Below are 22,768 nucleotides of genomic sequence, written 5' to 3' on the forward strand. Positions count from 1 at the left end.
ACAGTGGTTCTCAGTACGAACTCCCCGGTGCAAATGCTACGAGTTGCTTGCAATAAGGGAACGTTCAAAAATTATGTCCAACATTTGGGGGGGGGGTCTAGAAAAGTGTGACAGTACGTGTATTGGGTATAGGGAAATTTCGTGACAGAGGGGGGAGGGGGGGTCTATAAATCCCGAAAAACGATGGACGTAATTTTTGAATCTTCCCTAAGCTTTTGAGCTTGTAATTACGGACATTTTTTTTAAAGACTCCACAAAATTACACCGAATTCCAATTACTTAAATACATTCCCCTAGTTATTCAATTTCGCCAAATTAAGGGTAGAGAGACTGTAGATCTCGAGATGAACTAGCTTTGTTCAAAATCTATAGCTACTCTATCGACGCTGCAGTCTTGGGGAATCAAAACGACTGTTTAAGATTTGTCCCGACGTTTCGACTCTGTTTCGAGTCTTTTTCAAAGGGAAAATTCTAACTAGTCGCTTTTTGCTAGAATGGACATAGGACTGTCGGTGTCGTGTTTGTGTCTGTACATCGAATTTCTTGTCAAGTAAACCGTAGCTTATTTTGTTTTTGTCGATTTCACTTGATTTTTACTGTACTGCAATGCATTGCACTTGTGAACGCGGTAAGCTTGACAAGAAATCCGATGTACAGACACAAGCACGACACCGACAGTTCTATGCCCAGTCTAACAAAAGGCGACTAGTCAGAATTTTCCCTTTGAAGAAGACTCGAAACAGAGTCGAAACGTCGGGACAAAGATCCTATAGATCCCCCTAAACTATTTATGCTCTCCTGAATCCCTGTGAAACCCCCTGAAATCTCAATTACCTGAAATGATTCGAAATCCTTCTGAAACCCCCTGAGACTTTGGGGAACTTCTCCCTAGGAGCTCCATGCAATTCACCACGAAGTTCCTGAAACCCATGCATACGCCCTGAAACGCCTTAAAAAGCCTTGAAACCTTTCTCAAATCCCTTTGAGATTCCTGTTAATGCGTAGAAACGGCTATCTCAGTCTAATTTATGATGATTTATTTTATTCTACCCAACGTTTCGGCCATGGGATTTGACCTTTTTCAAGGGAAAAATTGTCTATCGTCCTTGTCCTTGTAACAATTTGCATTTGCATTTGTCAATTTATCCGGGTCATTGCTTTTTTGTATAATTTTATGATAATTTAAACGATGATTTTGGTCAGAGTTTACCTTACACATATAACGGCAGTTCCAGTCGAAAAATCCCAAATCGATTCCTGTTAAATTCTTATTTAAATTAAATTAAATTTAAATTTAAATAAATTCTAATAAATTTTCTAATTTTTGTTTTTGAACATCCCCACACTTTTATATTTTTCCTGGAAGCCAATTTGCGAAACGGATTTTTTGAGATGAAAACATTTTGAGATTTTATGATTATTGTTGAAATATTATTATTTTAAATTTTTTTCACACAAAATTTTATTTTCCGTGTAATTTTAAGGAAAATAATTTTAGAGTGTATTCGATTTCCTTAAACTATTAAACAAGGATAGAATGATTTGGGAAAAATTTTAAATATGTTAATTGTAGCTATTCAATACAAAATAAACAATGATTTCTAAAAGGTGACTAAAAGATCAATTTTTCAATGATTTTTTAAAAATGTAAATACGCTTTAAAATACACCAAAAACCATTTTGAGACATACAGAACAGTACTAAATATCAGCCAAAAATATAAAAAAAATTTTTTTTTTACGAAACAAAAATTACAAAAATGCTCAAACTATACCCCGTCTAAGGGCGGGATTGGGTATTAGAGGGTTAACCGGGAATCGTTCTGAAACCTTCCGAAATTCCCTGAAACCAACTCAAATGCTTAACCAATCCCCTGAAACCCTTCAATAATCCCCCTAAGAGACTTCTTTTTAACCTTTCAGGATACGCGACTTTTCGATACCGCGCTTGCGCTGGAAAGGACGAGCGAGGTTTTTTGGCAGTGTTGTACTTTTTTCAACGGCGCGTGTCCTAAAGGATTAACTGCCTTGGAGTCCGCTGAAACTCCCTGAAATCCCTTGAAACCACTTCAGAACCCCCTGTGACCCCAGAAGTTCTCTTATAGCTCCCCGGAATCTTTTTGAAATCACCAGAAATATCTTCAAAACCGTCTCCAATCTTCTGAAACCCTTCTGGAACCTATTTGAAACCTCTTGCCTGCACCTCTCCTGAAGCCGCTGAAGTCTCCTGAAGCCTCTTGAAATCCGGTAACTTAACGAGGAATTTCTTCAGGAATTCCAGCAGTGATTGTTTAGGGAGTTCACCCAGAAATCCCTTCGATCATTCGAGGGGTTCCTTTGTACATTTTTCCAGGGGTTCCTTAAGAGATTCGTTCGTTCGTAAATTTCGCAAGGAATTCTCGTTAATTCTCGGAAATTTTTCAGAGATTCTTTCGGAAATTCTGCACAATTTCTTTGAAAATATCTGCGAAGATTGAACGATTATATCGGGAATCCGCCTAGTTTCAGGTATTCCTTCGGTAATTTTCCCAGGAATGCTTTCGTAAGTTACTCCAAGAATTCCCTCAAAAATTTCCCCTGGAATTCCTCAATTGGTTTGGGTAATTCCTCTAAGGATTCCTTTGGGAAATTCCCCAGGAATTGCTTCCGGATCTCCTCTTAATATTCATTTGTTAATTTCGCGAGGGATTTCTCCAGTGACTCCTTGGGAAAATTTGCCAAAGAATTCCCTTGATATCTCTTCAAAGAATTATATCTGGAATACATTTATGCATTCGTTAATAAATTTCTTCAAGACTTCTAATGGAAAATCTTACACAGATTACTTCTCACAGTTTCTTCGGAAATTTATTTGAAGATCCAGCCATTCTTATTTCTGGATTTCTTCCGTGTATCCCTTAAGGGATTCCTCAGAGAATTCATTGGGTTATTCTTCAAGCGAATCATTTGGAAATTCCTCCTCAAATCCAATCTTAACCCTCTAATACCCAACCCCGCCTTTAGACGGAGTATAGTTTGAGCATTTTTGTAATTTTTGTTTCGAGGAAAATCAAAATTTTTATATTTTTGGCTGATATTAATGACTGTTTTGTATATCTCAAAATGGTTTTTGGTGTATTTTAAAACGTATTTACATTTTTTAAAAATCATTGAAAAATTGATATTTCAGTCACCTTTTAGAAGTCATTGTTTATTTTGTATTAAATCGCTACAAATAACATATTTTTAATTTTTCATAAATCATTCTATCCTAGTTTTATAGTTTAAGGGAATCGAATACACTCTAAAATTATTTTCCTTAAAATTACACGGAAAATAAAATTTTCTATGAAAAAAATTAAAAATAAAAATATTTTTACGATAATCATAAAATCTCAAAATGTTTTCATCTCAAAAAATCCGTACCCGTAAATAGCCTTCCAGGAAAAATATAAAACTGTGGGGATGTTCAAAAATAAAAATTAGAAAAATCAAAAACTGAAATTCACGAAATCGGGAATTAAAAAGAATCATCTTCCAAAACATGTTTAAATCGATTTTAGATGACGAAAAATGATATTTAGATCAAAATCAAAAATTTGGGTATTAGAGGGTTAAATTTCTCAAGATTTCGGAAATTCATCCAGGAATTCCTTTGGAATTCGCTCTAAAGATTCCTTCGGAAATTCTTACAGAGATTCTTCCCAGATCTCCTCTATTTTTGGATTTCCTGTAGGATTTCTTCTGTATTGAAGGCCATTAATCCTATCGATATTTCGTTGAAAGTTGATTTTTCTGGAAAGTTTCTGCTTACAGTCCAACAATTTTCGTTTCAATAATCGCTGACGTTTCGGTCTGGCTATTGGACTATCTTCAGAGGTTGATACATAAATCAGCAAGTCACACAATTTTGTTCAATTTTGAAAAAGTCGGGTTGAAAAGGGTCACGCCGTCTGGTACACTTCAGGGCCACTCGTTCCGGTTGGGTTTGAAAAATTCCCAGCTGGTGCACCTGCCGCACAGTGGGAAAAATCGACCCAAAAAACGGATCTTTTAACGCCGCTGGTTTCGGTACGTGAAGTTGACCATTTCTGACGTAAAAAAATACGAGAAATCGATTGGTGCTAAATTCATTCACCGCACGGCACGGGAAGTGGTCCATTTTGCCCCATTTGGCCCTTTTTTCATACAAAAAGAGAATAAAAATGTTCTTTCAAACAACTACCACGAGTGTAGATCGTTGAAAATAGCTGCAGGCGTAATTAGAGGTTAATAGAAATCATAAAAATTCATGAAAGATCCTTGGAAATGCTTATTTTGCCCCATATGCCCCAACAACTGCTGGAAATTGTGAATTTTATATAATTATGAATGGATTTTTAAGGTTACTGATTTGAATTTGATTTTTTTTTGCATAAACAAAAAGCGCTAGATCTGTTATCACCAGAATCATATTCAGTAGTTGTCCAATTTGCCCCATTTTGCCCTATTATCATAGAAAAATGGGATTTAAAATGTATTTATTAGAAACAGATACCGCCATGGAACGATGAAATTAGTTTTAGTTGCAATTGGAAGCTAACAGTTATCAAGCGCATATATGAAAGATATTAACCCTATTTTACCCTACATGCCCCTAAAACTGGTGGATAATAACAAATTTTGTATGGTTTCGTAATGTTGCTGAATGCTAAACATGAAGTCCTGAAACATCTTGGATATATACAAATGCAGTTTATCGATTTATACTAGAATCATTTTCGGAATGGTATGAATAGCTGTCCATTTCACCCCAATTAGCCGTGATTTTTTGTCATGTAATGAATAAATTATTTTGCACTGATTTTTTGTCAGGTAATGAATAAATTAATTTCCCTTATTAGCATTGGCACTGAAACCAAAGTTATCAAAAAGACATATATATGATTTTTTCTATATTTTCAGCTTTTGATGGGGAATTAAGGGCATAATAAGCATTTTACGAAATATGTCAAATATGCGCTAAATTGATTGATTGGGGCCCTTTGGTCTTAAAGCACCAAATTATATGTATTTGAGATGCTTGATTAAATCAGTTGTGTGCATATTTGCCACAAATTAGATTACCATTGATGCTTATAATACCCTGAATTCCCCACCAGTTATATTTTAACTGTCCTTTCGATTGCATTGGTTTCAGTACCAAAATTTCAGCAATTCGGACATAAGCAAATGCGGGAAATCAATCAATCAATCAAGGCGAAAACAAATCAAATTGGGGTGAAATGGACAGCTATTTGTACCTCTCGAGAATGATTCTAAAGCTAATTGATAAACCGTATTTGTACATAAAAAAATTAACAGAACTTAATGTATTGCAACCAGTGACATCACAAAATAATACGGAAAATGTTATCATCCAGCAGTTTTAGGGGCATGTGGGGTAAAATAGGGAAAATATTTTTCATTTACGCGCATGATAACTGTTAGCTTCCACTTGCAACTAAAACTAATTTCAACGTTCGATAGCAGTATCTGTTTCTTATAAATGCATTTTAAATCTCATTTTTCTATGATTATGGGGCAAAATGGGGCAAATTGGACAACTACAGAAGATGATTCTGGTGATAACTTATCTAGTGCTTTTTGTTTATGCAAAAAAATCAAATTCAAATCAGTAACCTTAAAAATCCATTCATAACTATATAAAATCCACAATTTCCAGCAGTTGTTGGGGCATATGGGGTAAAATAAGCATTTCAAAGAATCCTTCATGAATTTTTATGATTTATATTAACCTCTTATTACACCCGCAGCTATTTTCAACGATCTACGGTCGTGTTAGTTGTTTGAAAGTACATTTTGATTTTCTTTTTGTATGAAAAAAGGGCCAAATGGGGCAAAATGGATCACTTCCCGTGCCGTGCGGTGAATGAATTTAGCACCAATCGATTTCTCGTAATTTTTTACGTCAGAAATGGTCAACTTCACGTACCGAAACCAGCGGCGTTAAAAGATCCGTTTTTTGGGTCGATTTTTCCCACTGTGTGCCGGTGCAGACTATCGTCTCTACTGATCAGCTATTTATCCGTGTGTATAGATTCCATCGGGAATTCTTCCAGGTGTTCCTCCATAGATTCTGAAATTCCTGCAGAAATTCTCTAAAATTGCTCCCAAGATTTTTTTATTCTTTCTATTTTCGTGATTTTACCGATAATACTAGTTCTTCACATAAAGATTCTTTCGGAAAACTTTTCAGGTCTCCTTCAAGAGTTCTTTCAGGAATTCATGCAGATTTTTTAAGGAAACTCTTCGCACATTCCTCTTAAAATTCCTCAAGCGATTCAAGAACTCCTCCGAGAAATTATGAAGGAACTACTTCGAGAACTCTTAAAAAGGTTGTTTTTAGTATTTTTTTCAAGAATTCCTTGAGGAATTCCACCAACCATAGATTCCTCTGAGATTTCCTCTGGGGATTTCGTCTGAAATGGCTCTTCAGAGCTTCTCCGGAAACTTCTTCGAAGATTCAACCATGATTACTTTCGGGAATTCCTCCAGGTTGGAGTATTTTTCCACGCATTTCATGTACTGCTTGAACTCCTCCAGATATTTCTTTGAAAATTTCTGAATGGGTTCGAGAACACATCTAGGCTTTTGTTCGGAAAACTTCTAAGGCTTAAATTCCAGATTTCTTCCAAGGATTCTTTGATTCCTTCAGGAATTTCAATAGTATTCCTCCAGCAATTATTTCAGTAATTCATGCGAAAATTGGACCAGAATCTCCTTAGATAATTCGTCAGAGTATTTCATCGACAATTCTTACAGGGATTCTTCTAGACTTTCTTGGGAAGCTTCTTGGATGGTTCAATCAGGATTTCTTGTGGTAAACCCCGCACAGACTCTTTTGAGAATTCTTTCGAGAAATTATTTTGAGATTTTTTTCCTGAGATGCCATCGACACTTGTTCCACGGATTCCGACAATCATCCAGAGATTCCTGTGGAAACTTTCAAGCGGGAATTACTACAAAAACACCTTCGACAAATCTTTGGAAATATCTATTATGATTCCTTTTGAAATATCTCCAGAGTTTGTTTAAAGGATTCCTCCTGGGATTTCATCTAAAATTGCTTTTGAGAATAAGTTACTTGAAATCAATCTCATTCCGCCGCTTCTGAGACTCTCAGAAGCTTCTGTTGAACTCCCTGGAACCCCATGAAGCCCACAGAAATGTCTTAAACTGTCTTGAAACTCCTATAAAACCTCCTGAGACCCCGGAAAGCCCCCTAAAACCCTCTGAATAACCTTCAAACATCTTAGAGTTCCTTTAGAACCCTTCGAGAATCCCTCTAAAGACCCTTGTATACTTCTCATCAACCGGAAGCCCCTGAAACTTGAAACGCCATATAACCTCTTAAAACCCTCCTGAGACTTACGGGAAGTTTTCTCAAACTCCCGAACCTTAAACAATATGGAAGCCCTAAAATTCTTCAGGCACCTCTTTGAAACCCACTAAACCAATTATGAAAGCCAATAGGAGCTAAAAACCCTCGAAAACTCATTTGAAACCTCTTAAAACGCCATGAAACTCCACTGCAAGTCCCCTTAAATGCCCACAGTTCCTTGTAAAACCCCTGCATGGAATCACCACAAAATCTCACAAGCCTCACTGTCCATAAAATTACCTGCAACATTGAAATTAATTTCATTCGGATTATGGATCATTCGAGATGTTTGAATTCAGGGAAATGCATTCCTCCATTGATTTCTTAGGGTATTCTCCTGGACTTCCTTCGGAAATTTCTCAACCGATTCCATAGAGATTTCTACCAGAAGTTTTGAAAGCTTCCTTCGGAAATTACTTCATGGATTCTTCTGGGAAATCCTCCGGAAATTTTTCATGAATCCAAAGTTCCTCGAGAATTGTTTGAATTCAACCAGGGTTTCTTTTAGGGATCCTTAAAAAAAGTCTTTCTAGAATTCTCCCAGAAGTTCCCTTCTCCAGGGATCTGTTCGAGGATTCTACGAAGGATTCAATCAAGAAGACTCAGCCATTTTTTTTTTCTTTACAGAATTCCTGAAAGAATTCTTCCAGGGATGTCTTTGGGAATTCCTCCAAGGATGCCTTGGGGTATTCTTTCGGTGATATCTACATAAATTCCTCGAGAGATTTATTATATAACTAGCAGTCCCGGCAAACGTCGTCCTGCCTGCCTACTCTGTTTTTTTGACATCCAGTTCCATGAAGAAATAACCCTCAAAATGGAATTTCTGATTTTCCCATTTTTCTTGCCTTCCCGGTCACTTTTTATAATTATTTTTTCGTACGAACACGTCGGAGCCCTGGTGGAATGCAACAGTGAAAGAATCATGTCGATCTGTTGACCCGTTCCCGAGCCTATTCGTGACATACAAACATCATTCCATTTTTATTTATATAGATTCCTCAAAGAAACTCGGGAACTTTTCCAAGGGTTCTTTCGAAAATACCTCCAGGAATTCCTTCAGGAATTCGTTCAGAAATTTCCCAGACATTTTTTCCAGAATTTTCATCAGGTACTTCTCCAGAGAATATCTTTATAAGTTTTTCCAAGAAATAACTCCAGGGATTCTTTCAGGAATTCGTTCAGAAATCCAGAGATTTTTACCAGAATTTTCATCAGGTACTTCTTTATAAGTTCCTCCAAGAAATTCTTCAGAAAATTCTCCAGGGGTCCATTCGATAATTTTTCGAAGAATTTGATTGAGAATACTTCCAGCGTTTCCTCCAGAAATTTCTTCGGAAAATCTGAAAATTTCGGAAAATCCTCCAGGGATTGCTTCGAGAATTTCTCCAGAGTTTCTTTGAAAGTGTTTTCCAAGAATTTGCCATTTTTTCTTTACAGAATTCTCGCAAGAATTTTTCCAGGAATGGGGTATTTTTTCAGTGATCTCTATTAAAATTCCTCGAGAGATTTCTTATAGAATTCTTTAAAAAAAGTCTGGAAGTGCTCCAAGGATTTTTTCGGAAATTATTCCGGGCATCCCTTCAGGAATTTCTGCAGAAACTTCCTAGAGATTTTCTCCAGAATTTTCTTAATGAATCTCTCTAGAGAATACCTTCAGAAATCCTTCAGAAAATTCCTCAGGGATGCCTTTGAGAATTCTTTACCGAATTGAATCTGAAATTTTTTCTGGGTTTCCAACAAAAAATTATTTTGAAGGTTGAAATTTGTTCTAAATGTTTGTTCCGGAAATTCTTCCAAAGTAACTTTGAAAATATCTTCAGGATTCCCTCCAAAAACTTCTCCAGAGAATTTCTTTAGGAATTTCCACAAAAGGTTCTGCGGAAAACTTTCGCAGAGTATTTCGAAAGATTTATTTTCGGGCATTCCTCCAGAGATTCCTTCGAAAATTTCTCCGAGATTTCCTTCGGAAATGGCTTCAAAGTTTCTTCAGGAAAATCCTCCTGGGATTCATGAAGAAATGTCGTTAGTTTTTTTTTATTTTAGGAAATTATATCGAAAATTCATTCTTTCTTTTAGGAAATCGCTTCAAGAATTATTTTGAGAATTCTCTTCAAAATTCTTCCAAAAATTCTTCTACGAGAACCTTCAGGAATTCCTTCAGGGTATCGATTTGTTTCTAGAACTCCTTCGGGAAACCCTACTGAGATCCCTTCAAGAATTCATCTGAGTAAGCAATAGTTCAGCTTTTTGGACGCAGTGGCCTTATTTTCCCAACAGCGGGAAAAAACAAAAATATTTCTTCGGAAGTTTCCGTAGGGATTTCTAATAAAATTAATCCTGGATTTCTTTCGGGAGTTCTTCCAATAATTCTCTGGGCCGTTCTTCCAGATATTCCTTGTGGTATTCTATTAGCGACTCCTTCGGTGATTCCTCCAGTGATTACCTCCAGAAATTCCTTCAAAATTTCGCCAGGGGTTCCATCGGGAATAACTTTTAGTTTATTTTTTAATTCTTCCAGCAACTTCTTCGAGTGACTTTCCGGGAATTTCATTGGGAGTTCTTCTATTAATACCTTAATAACTTTTTCGGAAATTCTTCAAGCATATCTAAGTGATTCTTTCAAAAATTCTTCCAAGAATTTGTTCTGGAGTTCTTGTAGAGCTTACATAAGAAAATTCGTGAAAAAAAAAATCCACATCAATTCATGGCATTTTTGTAACACTACTAATAAGTGTTTTGAAAATATATTAAGGAATATTCTTCAGAGTGTTCAAGAGAAATTTGTTCGTGAACAGAAACAGATACAGGTAATTCTCTCTAGTTGCATTTGCGAAGGGCTCCGACGTTGTTCATGAAGTACTCCGACAGAATAGTTTTTAGATATCCCATGAGAAAACTTTTGAAGGCTTTACTTATTATTGTAGTTGAGCTCAAAGCTAGGCTAGGCTTTGAATAAAAATAAGAATCATATCGGGTACCATAGGCGTGCTCAAGGATTCCTAGAGGCAGTATTCCCTAAAATTCCTCCAGACCACTTCGTTTAGAAATTTTAAAATAATATTTTTTTATAAATTTCAAACGAAGTATTCTGGAGGGATTTCATATTCAAAAAAGCACTCAATAAAAAACAAAAAAGAAATGAATTTGAGCTTCCTGAGCGACGCACGGAAACAAATCTGAAAACCCCTACCGTAGAGAGACACGCAGTTCAACAAAAAGGGGACCTCTTATCGCGAATCTTCCCCCGGGGAGGGCTTGACCAAAAACAACCAGAACCTGTCCCAACCATACATTGCTGCTGCTGCTTGCACTGGAGCAGTGAGTGACGGAACCTGTTTAGGCGAGCAACAACTCTACCGACGTCGTCGTCGCCGCCGGATGTGTCAGTGCGTGAAGCGCAACCGCAAACATTTTTACGCTCTTCTAACAAACAAGTCCCGCGTCCGAAATTGTTATAGTAAACGCCAACGATACAGGTACACTGTGGTGCATAATTGATCGGACAAACGCCGATTTTCATACAAAATGGCCAAGTTTGAGATGCTGTAACTATGGTTTGCTTTGATGGATTGAGCTCAATTTTTGACACGGAACTACAAATATGCTGAATTTTGTGTATACAAAGTAAAAAATGTTTTCGTTCACAGGTCTGGGCGTGGCAAGGCGTTGAAAATATTGCAAAAGTGATCGGACAGCGGTACCCCTTTGATTTACACGCGTGCCGCTGTCCGATCACTTTTGCAATATTTTCAACGCCTTGCCACGCCCAGACCTGTGAACGAAAACATTTTTTACTTTGTATACACAAAATTCAGCATATTTGTAGTTCCGTGTCAAAAATTGAGCTCAATCCATCAAAGCAAACCATAGTTACAGCATCTCAAACTTGGCCATTTTGTATGAAAATCGGCGTTTGTCCGATCAATTATGCACCACAGTGTAGGTAGGGTAAATGTACCAATAGTGGTGCTATTAGTAGCTCCTTGTAGAAAAATAATTGAATAAAATTGATAATACCACAAAATAAAAAATCTGAAAACGTTAATCGGTAGTTTTTCACTAAAATTTGCTAGGAAAAATGTAAAAACCATTGTTTGTTTCAGTTTTTGCTAATAAATCACTTGCACCAACTATAGGTACACGGTTCCTATTATGGAGGTAAAGTTTAACATTGGTTCCTATAGTGGCGCATCCCATTGAATTCTTATGGGACCCACCACTATAGGAACACTACCACCACTATAGGTGCAAAGGAGCAAAAAAATTAAGGAAAATAATTGTTAAAAATAGGTTTTTCGGTAAGTCCTGAACACAAAACTGAATTAATGTTATTAATTAGTTATGATGCATCTATTAAAAATGTCATTTGCAAACTTTTTGTTCGAAATAGTGCTAAATTGGGACTACCACCACTATTGGTACTAGCTCCACTAAGGGAGCTTTTACCCTAGTTGCTTCTGGACCAGAAAGCCTAGATAGCATCCAGTCAGAGCTTCTGAGAGAGCGTGTGATGGCTCCAAAGGGGAAGATACCCAAACGAGACCACATTCCTATCATTTTCCAATCCAAGAGATATTACTTCATTAAACGCGCATTTGTTGTGCGGTCTTTGGGAATCAAGATACATGAACTGCTCGCTTAACCAGAGCAAGAGCAAGCGCAAAAGAGTTTGAGTGGAGACCCTGGCTCAGCAGCGCTGCTGCTGCTGCTCGGTGGTGGCTGGAGGAGACAGCCTATTCGCGCGGAACGTGTTCTGGACGGTTGTTTTGGCCCGAGGAAGGAATTTCAACGCTCGTTACAGCGGGGAACCCGGTTGATTGAGCATTGGGCGGGAAATTATTGCGAACTTTGTAGGGTAATAACATATGTAATCCACCACACACACGGGCGACAAGCAGTCGACGTGGACGCGGACTCTTCGTGACCGCTAAACGCAAATTGGCAATTGTTCCCGTAGGCCGTCGTCATCGTCATTGCAGTCCAAGCGAGCATTGCGGATAGTGCGTGACTTCAGATAGGGGCATGAGAAATGGTTGAAAAGTGGATATTTATTTCATTTGTTGTATTATAAGAAAATTTATGATGAAACTGCAATAAACTATAAATTCTTGAAAGAAGTTGGAAGGAAACTGATTCAATAGTGATGTCGGAAGAGTGGCATCTTTTATATTCTTGCATTAAGACTCATTGTCCCGGTAATTGTACAGAAGACTTTACTGGATCTGGGTTAGGCTTCCAGTGTGGCTACGATTTTTTGCAATGAAAATTTGCTTGGATTCTTTAGAGAGAGGGTATCTTTTCTATTTTCCAACCAAGAATTGCGTTTGTAAGTTACTGGACCTAAACTGGTAACGCAGTCCGTTAAAGGTCCAACACGCAGCTACAATACGCTTTCTCACTTCACGGAAAACGTCATTGTCACTTGTCATAAGTGATACATACAAGATACATTTATTCTTGAACAACTCCAAACACATCCCCATCAATCACATCCGGAGCACTACCGTCTCTAGTCCTGCATCTGCCTTTATACACAATCATGTAAATTTTCTTTGTCCAGCCTATCGTGAGTGTCACCCTCTTGCTTGATTCCAAGCAACTTCCACTGTTCTACGATCGATGCCGATGAGATCAATACCATCCGCGACACTAAGGAGCGTGGGAATGTATAATGCTAGTGTCATTCTTCTGCATGCCAAACTTTCTAATCGCTCATTCGAGACAATATGGAACGCAAAATTTGGAAAAGCATCACACTGCTTCAAGGCCATAAACCTGCTAGTCACATCGTTCGCGATCCGTCGAAGAACCATGTTCTAATATTTTATTTTATTCTATTCTAGTGCTTGCACAGCCAGTATTGAAAAGCATCCTGGAAATATCAAAACTTCTTTTGATATTTTCTTGTCAGCATTAATATTTGTAGCATATCAGAGATGTGACACAAATATTAAAATGGTCAGGCCCACTGTGCAGACTAGTGGGATGGAAGATAAATCAAAAATTTAAGGCAATCAGGTTATCCACTTATGAATAACATGACATGATTGACAAACCTTTTTGTCGAAGAGCCATGTTCTGATATTATCTGCCAAAACTTCTTTCTTTCCACTGAGTCGTACGCTGCTTTAAAAGCAATTAATAGATGTTGAGTCTGTAAGCTGTACTCCTGTAATTTTCCTAAGATTATCCCCATGGTAAATATCTGATCCATCGTTATTGCTCGGCATGCTTTGAATAGTTTACTTATATACGTCCTTTAGTATCTGAATCTAATTGCAGATGTTCTTGGGAAGTGGAGAAGTGGCACAAACCGTGTTAACTCTTATTTGAAATAAGTAATCATATTTAGACTATGAAAGTTTAAACGTAGAAACAAAAAGACAACTGCCGTAACTTGCTAACAAAGTTATGGAAGGGTGTCACTTTCCCCAATCGTGCATTATGCATGTAATCGAATATATGGTGCTAAACTATGTCAGTTGAAGTATTCCGGGAAATCAGACTCATATTCGATTGCATCCACGCCACAACTCATGTGAAAATGTCACTCTTTTCCGTGTGGGTTTAACAAATTTCGAGCGAAGTAGCCATATACATCAAGCTTATTAGAGCAGCTCTTAGCAGCTCAGAGTTGTTCAATCAACAAAGTGGAGCTCTGCGCCGAGCTGTCTTCCCTCTTGTCCACGTGCTACGGTGGGAATCGAACCTACAACTCCCAAGTCGTTAGACGGTAGCTTCTTTCCTCCAAGCTACGGAGCCACTCGACCATCTCCGTCCCCTGAAGGCACAGAACTGATTTCGATTCCACGAATACACATGGTTTGTTGTACACAAATTACGTCACGCTTTTAGGGGGGAGGGGGGTTTTGTACAACGTGTAGATCCTTACAAAAAATATTGAGGTCCCATACAAAAAGCGTGACATAGGGGGGAGGGGGGTTGAAAAAGGTCGATTTTTGCGTGACATAATTGATACACAAACAAGGTGACTACACACTTAAAAAAATCTGAATTTTAAAAGAAACGTAAATAAAGAACAGACGTAATCTATCGTGCCATAAACTAAAAATAGACTTAATTTTGTGTTACATTTGATGCGATCGTGACAACGTGCGTGGTCAAATGAAGATTGCGTAATTTCAAGCGAAAAGCTTATAATTTGTAGTGTTGGCAATCAGTATTCATGTGTATATGACAAAATTTTACACGATCAGTGACACAATCGCGGAACACGCACTAATGAAACGTCAAACAGGTGCATCAACTTATGCGACTCGCAAGCAGTCGTTTTATTTACATTGAATTAGTGGCAAATCAACCAGCTTTTGTGCCCTGAAACCTTCCGGCGCCCAAGGAATATCATCGTGGAAGATCCATCAGCAGCACTACCAGCCAGGCCACCAGCAGCAGAACTAACACGAAGAGCTAGAAGTTGTGTTTCGCCCGATTTCCTGAACAGGAAAGCTGCCGTCATTCTTTCACCTGACCGTTTATCAGAACAGAGCATGTCGTAACAAATAAATTGATATAAATTTTAAAAGCCATAAAATGTTTTAAAGTTTTGGAAACTAACAAAGAAAGAGGCGGGTGGGGATCATGTGTGAGTTACATATTTTTCGTAATCAGTATCGAAAGTATCGGGTACAAGTTTGAGGTTATGTCGACCAAAAAAGCTGTGCTGTAAAATTACTGCTTTGCATATGTTTTGCATCGTGTAAAAATAAAGGCAAACTTATTTTTATGTCAATTTTCTCGCTGCTATATGTCGGCGTTAAATGACATAAAATTACACGCTTTTTTCGAAGTGTGTACCAATGGTAAGCTTATCGTCGATCATAACCGCTCGCTTCCGGAAGCCGATATGATTACTCGAGAGACCATCAGCACACTTGGTACCTCAACAGCTTTTTTGATGATGATCTTCTTGAGAATCTTCTTTGCCGCGACGATCAAGCATTATTGGTCTACAGTACTGGACGAAATAAAGTGCGCATTGGCTGTTTTTCATACAAAATGCTCATGTTTAGGGGGTCGAATCTCAGCTTCTAATGCACCGATTGATCCTTTGTCTGGACATTCGTAATAACTTGAAATTTGATCTGTGAAAAAAAAAACATTTCTGAGCAAAACTTTTCAATATATCGCAAAATTCCCATTTCAAGAAAAGAAATTTTGATTTTGGAATAATTCCGGAATTTCAATTTTAAGGTAAATACATTCTTTTGCAAAGTTGATTAGTCTAACGAAATACACAACTTTTCTGAACAAACCATTTACATCATGTAATCCGTTCACAACATAATTAAAAAATCTCAATTTAGCTATTTTTCTTGAAATGGGAGTTTTACAATATTTTAAAAAGTTTTGCTCGGAAATATTTTCTTTTTTTCACAGATCAAATTTGAAGTTATTACGAATGTCCAGACAAAATTTGGGATCAATCGGTGCATTAGAAGCTGAGATTCGACCCCCTGAACATGAGCATTTTGTATGAAAAACAGCCAATGCGCACTTTATTTCATCCAGTACTGTATATGCCGACGGGCCTCCGGATGATTTTACCACTTTTATCGATAGTACCAGGCTCTGCAACTTTCAAACGTCTGGGAAAACTCCCTCGTCCAGGTATTTCTACTTAGCAGATCGGAATATCCCTGGGTCAAATGACGTTTGTTTGAATGAAATGATCAGATTTTTTTTTCCTTCTTAGGCTATTCTTTCAAGTTTCGTATTTGTACTGCGTTTAAATGTTGTAGCAGCTGTCTTTTTATTATGTATTTTTACTTCTTTAGAGCATAGACTGTTTTTTCACGTTTATTAAATTCATTTCGTTTTCCCGTACCAACTGGTAAATTTTTCACCAGAAATCTTTTAGGCACAAGTTGTTCTTCCGTTCTGTATTTGGATTTTACAGCTCAGCAGTTGTATCATCAGAGGTTTTTCCACCTTCTAGGGTTTTCTTTCAAGTTTCATAATTTTACCATTTTCACATGGTGAGGCTGCTGATTTTTTATCAGACATTCTTCCTTCTTTTAAGCATAGGCTGTTCTTTCAGACAGTGTTGCGTTTGAACTGAACGCTAGTCAAAAATGAATTAACCCGGAAGCAGTCCCGTCGTGAACCGAGTACACACACCATGAAAAATGCACGCTTGTGATACACAACGTGAACGTGGTGCCGTTGAAGGGGCTTGATGGTTATGCGTATTTCTATTAGGGTCATAAACGTTCATTTTTTCGAACGAGAACGCAATAGCCATTAAACTTGCGTGTCAGATGTTTTTCTGCTGCTCAAGAAAGCTCTTCAGATCACAATTTCTCTCTGAACTCTTATGTGCATTTTCTCTTAATATGTCATGCGAATAAACAGGTTCGGTCCCCTAGTGCTCCTGAAATCTAACATACTAGTATACATTGTTGGGGTAAGGTGTAAGAAAGTGTTTTTTTGCTAGTGAAGGCTGTTTGAGAATCCTTTCCTAAAATGACCAACTGATGGGCTGATACTGATGCAAGACTGATTAGGCAATTTGTTGAGGCAAATTTCTGACTTTTCAACATTATTGTGGCTGACATGCTGAACATGTTCCTGGAAATCCGGGTTTTCTTAATCCGAGCGAACCGGTTCTCTCGGATATGTTCTCAATAACCTGAATCAATTTCTGAATCTAACGAGTCCAACTAGGCATGTATCTCTTAACAAGCTCTGAACTGGTGATCAACTGGTGAGGAACAGAATAATGCTGGATACTCATTCCAGCTTGTCGATCAGCCTTTTGCAGCCTCTTAAGTTTCGCAAAATTGAAGATGAGCACTTTAACTAAAGGATTAATACTTTATCGCATCCATTACCATAATCAATGATACTAGGTACCCAACAAAATTACAGCATTTCTTCTTCAGCAAAACAAAATTATCCAATAACCCAACTCGCCTTGTATAGATCCGTGGCAGCAAAATAGCGGCCCAACATCACTAATCGATCGAATCGATTCGATAATTGCCTGTAATGAGGCGTTTATGCCGACCTTTCCACATAAATTATTCCAGCTACTCGCGTTCGCACTGCGCACCTTCTCCCGCACCGTCTACCGCCCGCAATCGAAACAACGCTTATTCGGCAGTTAAAAATATGAACGTTCATTTCCCGACTCGTTAAACGAAATAAAAGCACTTGCCCAGGCTTCAACCCAGCCAGCAGCCGACTGGCCGGCCGGCATCCGCATGACCGCAATATGGGTCTTGTTTCGCTTGATGATCGTGGGGATCACCTCTACGGATTATATTAATTTTACACCCTCTTTGGGGCTTCCACAACCCAATCATCTCCCATCCGCGATAACCCCGTGTCACGATGCGATGTGTTGTTTAAGCAAATTATTATTAATTGATTTCATTAACATGAACATGTTTTGTCTTTCTGTTTTTTCCATCTTTGCAGCAGATTCACAACTGGTCCCAGAAGACCCCGAGAGCAAGAAGGACGACTTCGCGTTCGATAATCCGGCCTTCAAAACCGGCGATGGAGGAGCCCACAACGCCAGCAAAGTCAGCGGATCCCCACTGGATCCCAGTTGGACGTCGTCGTCGTCGGCGGCGGCGGCGTCGCCGGCAAACAAGCAGAACAGTCTGGACAAGCGGAAAACCGTGGACGACAGTTGCGTTCAGGTGAGTCAGACAACCACAACGCGACGGTGCGAGAGGTGCCGTCCTTCGGTTCTGGGTAATCGCGAGGGATTAATTTTTGACGATATTAATTGACTGTCGGAATTGCTCGTAAAATGTATGATCGGTGAATGGGAGTTGGAATTAACACGGCGATTTTTGCGAAAAGCTCTGAAGCGAATGGTCAAACGATTTGCACATGTTGTAATCAGACTACCGTTGAGTATCATACTTCACCTTGCTACAAACTTTACTTCTACCGTAATTCATCAACCATCGTTCAACTAATCTGAACCATAACCATGAACTACGCTTACTGAAAGAATGATATCGCCTTTGATGGAAGTGAAGTTAAGTGGATGACCGCAGTAGGAGATGAGTACTGGGCAAAGCGTAGTTTACAACCCATTTGAGATCAGTAGTTTCGTGGTTCTGGCCGGAAACTGCAAGTAATCTTAGGAAAGGTCGGGTAACCAACCCCAATGGAAACTTTGACCGTAGGTTGACAGAGAAGAGGGATGTTTGCTTTCACAACAGCATCTGTTCCCCATGTAAAGGGCAGCTGATCGACGTCTGAATTCCAGGGAAAGACTGTAAGGTGTAAGCTCATCTGTGAAGTATGGTCCTTCGTAAACTATAAGGTTGATGTCCGACCCTGCGAGCCAGACGTAAAAGAGAATTACATCGAAAAATCAGCCAGGAAACACTGATAACATGGATGCATTCTACGCGCAGCTCGAACGCGAGAAGGACCGCTGCCCAAGCCACGACGTCAATATTATCATAGGTGACCTAAACGCACAGGTTAGGAGGAGGAATTCAGATCAACGGTTTGAAAGTTTAGTGTCCTCGAGCTTACGAATGAAAACTATCGATTTCACCACCTCCAAGAACATGGGCATACTTAGTTGCCTACCAGCCAGAACATGACCAGCACTTCCCGGGTAGAGGAAAAATGCTCAATAAGAGCATATTTTGATATTGAGATCAAAATGTGATATTTATTTGATTGATATAAGAGAAAAAAGATCTAAAAATAATATCTTAAATTTACTCCTGGAACATCATTATCAGATCATATTTAGATTTGATCTTGAAATATCAAATTTTGATATGGTTCAGATGTTCCAGGAACATTTTTCAGATATTATTTTCAGATCATTTATCTCTGATATCAATCAAACCAATATCACGTTTTGAACGTCAGTATTGCAGTACCGTAAACCGGGGTCAAATTGATCAACGGGGTGACATTTATCACTCGGGTACTTCATTGTAATTCCATACTAGGAACTCTTAACCCGGATGAAAAATACAATAGAAAAACATAGGATTCTAATGTAACAGTACCATTGAAAACCATACTCTCACAATAGAATTCAATGTTAAAATAACAGTAGAAAAACAATAGAATCAAATGTTTCTAACAATAGAATCAAATGTGAATGAGCATTTCACATTGAATTGTATAGGTTGTTAAGTATCGTAACAATACAAAAAAGGACTTTTTTCCATACAAGTTTTTTCGCAAAACAGAAGATTCTCATTTCATTTATTTAGTTAACATCAAATTCATGATAATACTGAATCAACAATTTGCCGCCATAATACTCGATTTGCAGCTGCAGCTCTCCAACGTCGGTCACGCCCAACACTCGCCAGATCACGCTCCACCTGGTCCGCCCATCGTGCTCTCTGCGCTCCACGCCTTCTTGTACCAACCGGATGGTTAGCAAACACCAGGGTTGTTGTCCGGCATTCTTGCAACATGCCCTGCCCATCGTATCCTTCCGGCTTTGGCCACTTTCTGGATGCTGGGTTCGCCGTAAAGTGCAGCGAGCTCGTGGTTCATCCTTCTCCGCCACACACCGTTCTCCTGCACACCGCCGAAGATCGTCCTTAGCACCCGTCGCTCGCAAACTCCGAGTGCTTGCAGGTCCTCCTCGAGCATCGTCCATGTCTCGTGTCCGTAGAGAACCACCGGTCTTATTAACGTCTTGTACATGGTACATTTGGTGCGGGGGTGAATCTTTTTTGACCGCAGTTTCTTCTGGAGCCCATAGTAAGCACGACTTCCACTGATTATGCGCCTTCGTATTTCACGGCTCACGTTATTGTCAGCCGTTAGCAAGGAACCGAGGTAGACGAATTCTTCTACTACCTCGAAAGTATCCCCGTTTATCGTAACATTGCTGCCAAGGATTGTCCTGTCTCGCTCAGTCCCACCTACCAGCATGTACTTAGTCTTAGCCGCATTCACCACCAGTCCGACCTTTGCTGCTTCACGTTTCAGGCGGGTGTACAGTTCTGCCACCGTTCCAAATGTTCTAGCAATAATATCCATGTCATCCGCAAAACAGACAAATTGGCTGGATTTCGTGAAGATCGTACCCCGGCTGTTGAGCCCGGCTCGTCGCATAACACCTTCCAGAGCGATGTTGAATAGTAGGCAGGAAAGTCCATCACCTTGTCGTAGTCCCCGTCGAGATTCAAATGAACTGGATAGTTCACCCGAAATCCTTACGCTGTTCTGCACACCGTCCATCGTTGCTCTTATCAGTCTAGTCAGCTTCCCGGGAAAGCTGTTCTCGTCCATAATTTTCCATAGCTCTGTGCGGTCGATACTGTCGTATGCCGCTTTGAAGTCGATGAACAGGTGATGCGTTGGGACCTGGTATTCACGGCATTTCTGGAGGATTTGCCGTACGGTGAAGATCTGGTCCGTTGTCGACCGGCCGTCGATGAAACCGGCTTGGTAACTTCCCACGAACTCATTTATCGCTCGAAAGTTCTCACACATTAATGTGTCGCCTTTCTTGTGGATGGGATAGATTATCCCTTCCTTCCACTCCTCCGGTAGCTGTTCGGTTTCCCAGATCTTGACTACCAACTGGTGCAGACAGGTGGCCAACTTTTCCGGGCCCATCTTGATGAGTTCTGCTGCGATACCGTCCTTACCAGCCGCTTTGTTGTTTTTGAACTGGTGGAAGGCATCCTTAACTTCCCTCAGCGTGGGAGTTGGTTCGTTCCCGTCCTCTGCTGCACCAACATAGTCATTTCCTCCGCTGCCTTGGTCCTCCGTGCCTACATTCTCTTCGCCATTCAGGTGCTCGTCGAAGTGCTGCTTCCACATTTCGATCACCTCACGTTTGTCCGTCAGGAGGCTCCCGTCATTATCCCTGCAGATTTCGGCTTGCGGCACGTAGCCTTTGCAGGATGCGTTGAGCTTCTGGTAGAACTTGCGTGTTTCCTGTAAACGGCACAGCAGTTCCATTTCCTCGCACTCCGCTTCTTCCAGGCGGCGCTTTTTCTCCCGAAAGAGACGGGTCTACTGCTTCCGCTTCTGTCTGTATCGCTCCACATTCTGTTGGGTTCCATGCTGCAGCATTACCGCCCGCGCTGCATCCTTCTCCTCCAGAACCACTCTGTTCTCCTCGTCGAACCAATCGTTTCGTCGACTCCGTTCTACGTACCCGATAGTGCTCTCGGCTGCGTTGTTGATGGCTGCTTTCACTGTACTCCAGCAGTCCTCTAGAGGGGCCACATCGAGCTCGCCCTCGTCCGGCAACGCTGCCTCGAGATTCCGCGCGTATGCTGAGGCGACATCCGGTTGCTTCAGTCGCTCTAGATCGTACCGGAGCGGCCGCCGGTAATGTACGTTGTTAATAACGGAGAGTTTTGGGTGCAGTTTAACCATCACCAGGTAGTGATCAGAGTCGATATTAGCGCCACGATAGGTCCTGACGTCGATAATGTCGGAGAAGTGCCGTCCATCAATCAGAACGTGGTCGATTTGCGATTCCGTTTGTTGTGGTGATCTCCAGGTGTAACGATACGGGAGGCTATGCTGGAAGAAGGTGCTACGAATGGCCATGTTCTTGGAGGCGGCGAAATCGATGAGGCGTAGGCCATTTTCGTTCGTCAGCTGGTGGGAGCTGAACTTTCTAATCGTCGGTCTGAATTCCTCCTCCTGGCCTACCTGAGCGTTTAGATCCCCTATGATGATCTTGACGTCGTGGTTTGGGCAGCGGTCGTACTCGCCTTCGAGCTGCGCGTAAAATGCGTCTTTGTCATCATCAGTGCTTCCGGAGTGAGGGCTGTGCACGTTTATTATGCTGAAGTTGAAGAATCGGCCCTTGATCCTCAACCTGCACATTCTTTCGTCGATCGGCCACCAACCGATCACGCGCCTCTGCATGTCACCCATCACTATAAAAGCTGTTCCCAGCTCACGTGTGTTGCCGCAACTCTGGTAGATGGTATGACTACCTCTAAACGTTCGCACCATAGATCTTGTCCAACACACCTCCTGCAGCGCTACGATTCCGAACCCGCGGTCCTTCGGTATATCGGCGAGTATGCGGGTGCTCCCGATGCAGTTGAGAGATCTGCAGTTCCACGTACCGAGCTTCCAATCGCAAGTCCCTTTTCGTCGCTGTGATCGTTGCCATTGGTATCGGTTCGCATTCTTCTCTTGTTGATTTTCCGGTGCTAGTCTTTTTTACGGCTGGCTCGCAGGGCCTGACACCAACCCACTAACCCAGGGAGCTGGGCTTACCTTCCCGGAAGCTACGGGTTCTGCGTTGGCATTTCCTCCAACTACAATGCTAAATAGCTAGGCTCGAGCGCCAGTCTTCGCCGGGGGTGGTGTTTTTAATGGGCGCCCAGGAGATAATATTTTACCTGAGCTTCCACCCCCA

The 22,768-nt window shown here is 40.2% G+C and overlaps 1 protein-coding gene across 2 annotated transcripts in view; it reads left to right on the plus strand.

Moving 5' to 3' along the window:
* Positions 1-22,768, plus strand: part of LOC109413122 (formin-J) — a 401,246-nt gene that overhangs the window by 349,900 nt on the left and 28,578 nt on the right. Inside the window, exon 3 of one of the 2 annotated variants that reach the window (XM_029857359.2) lies at positions 17,848-18,071. In XM_029857359.2, coding sequence (XP_029713219.2) covers positions 17,848-18,071 — 224 coding nt within the window. Of the gene's footprint in view, positions 1-17,844; positions 18,072-22,768 lie in introns of both variants that reach the window. The other variant, XM_029857358.2, reaches the window with a different exon arrangement.

This window comes from Aedes albopictus, chromosome 3, assembly GCF_035046485.1.
Source record: "Aedes albopictus strain Foshan chromosome 3, AalbF5, whole genome shotgun sequence".
NCBI classification, from domain to species: Eukaryota; Metazoa; Arthropoda; class Insecta; order Diptera; family Culicidae; genus Aedes; species Aedes albopictus.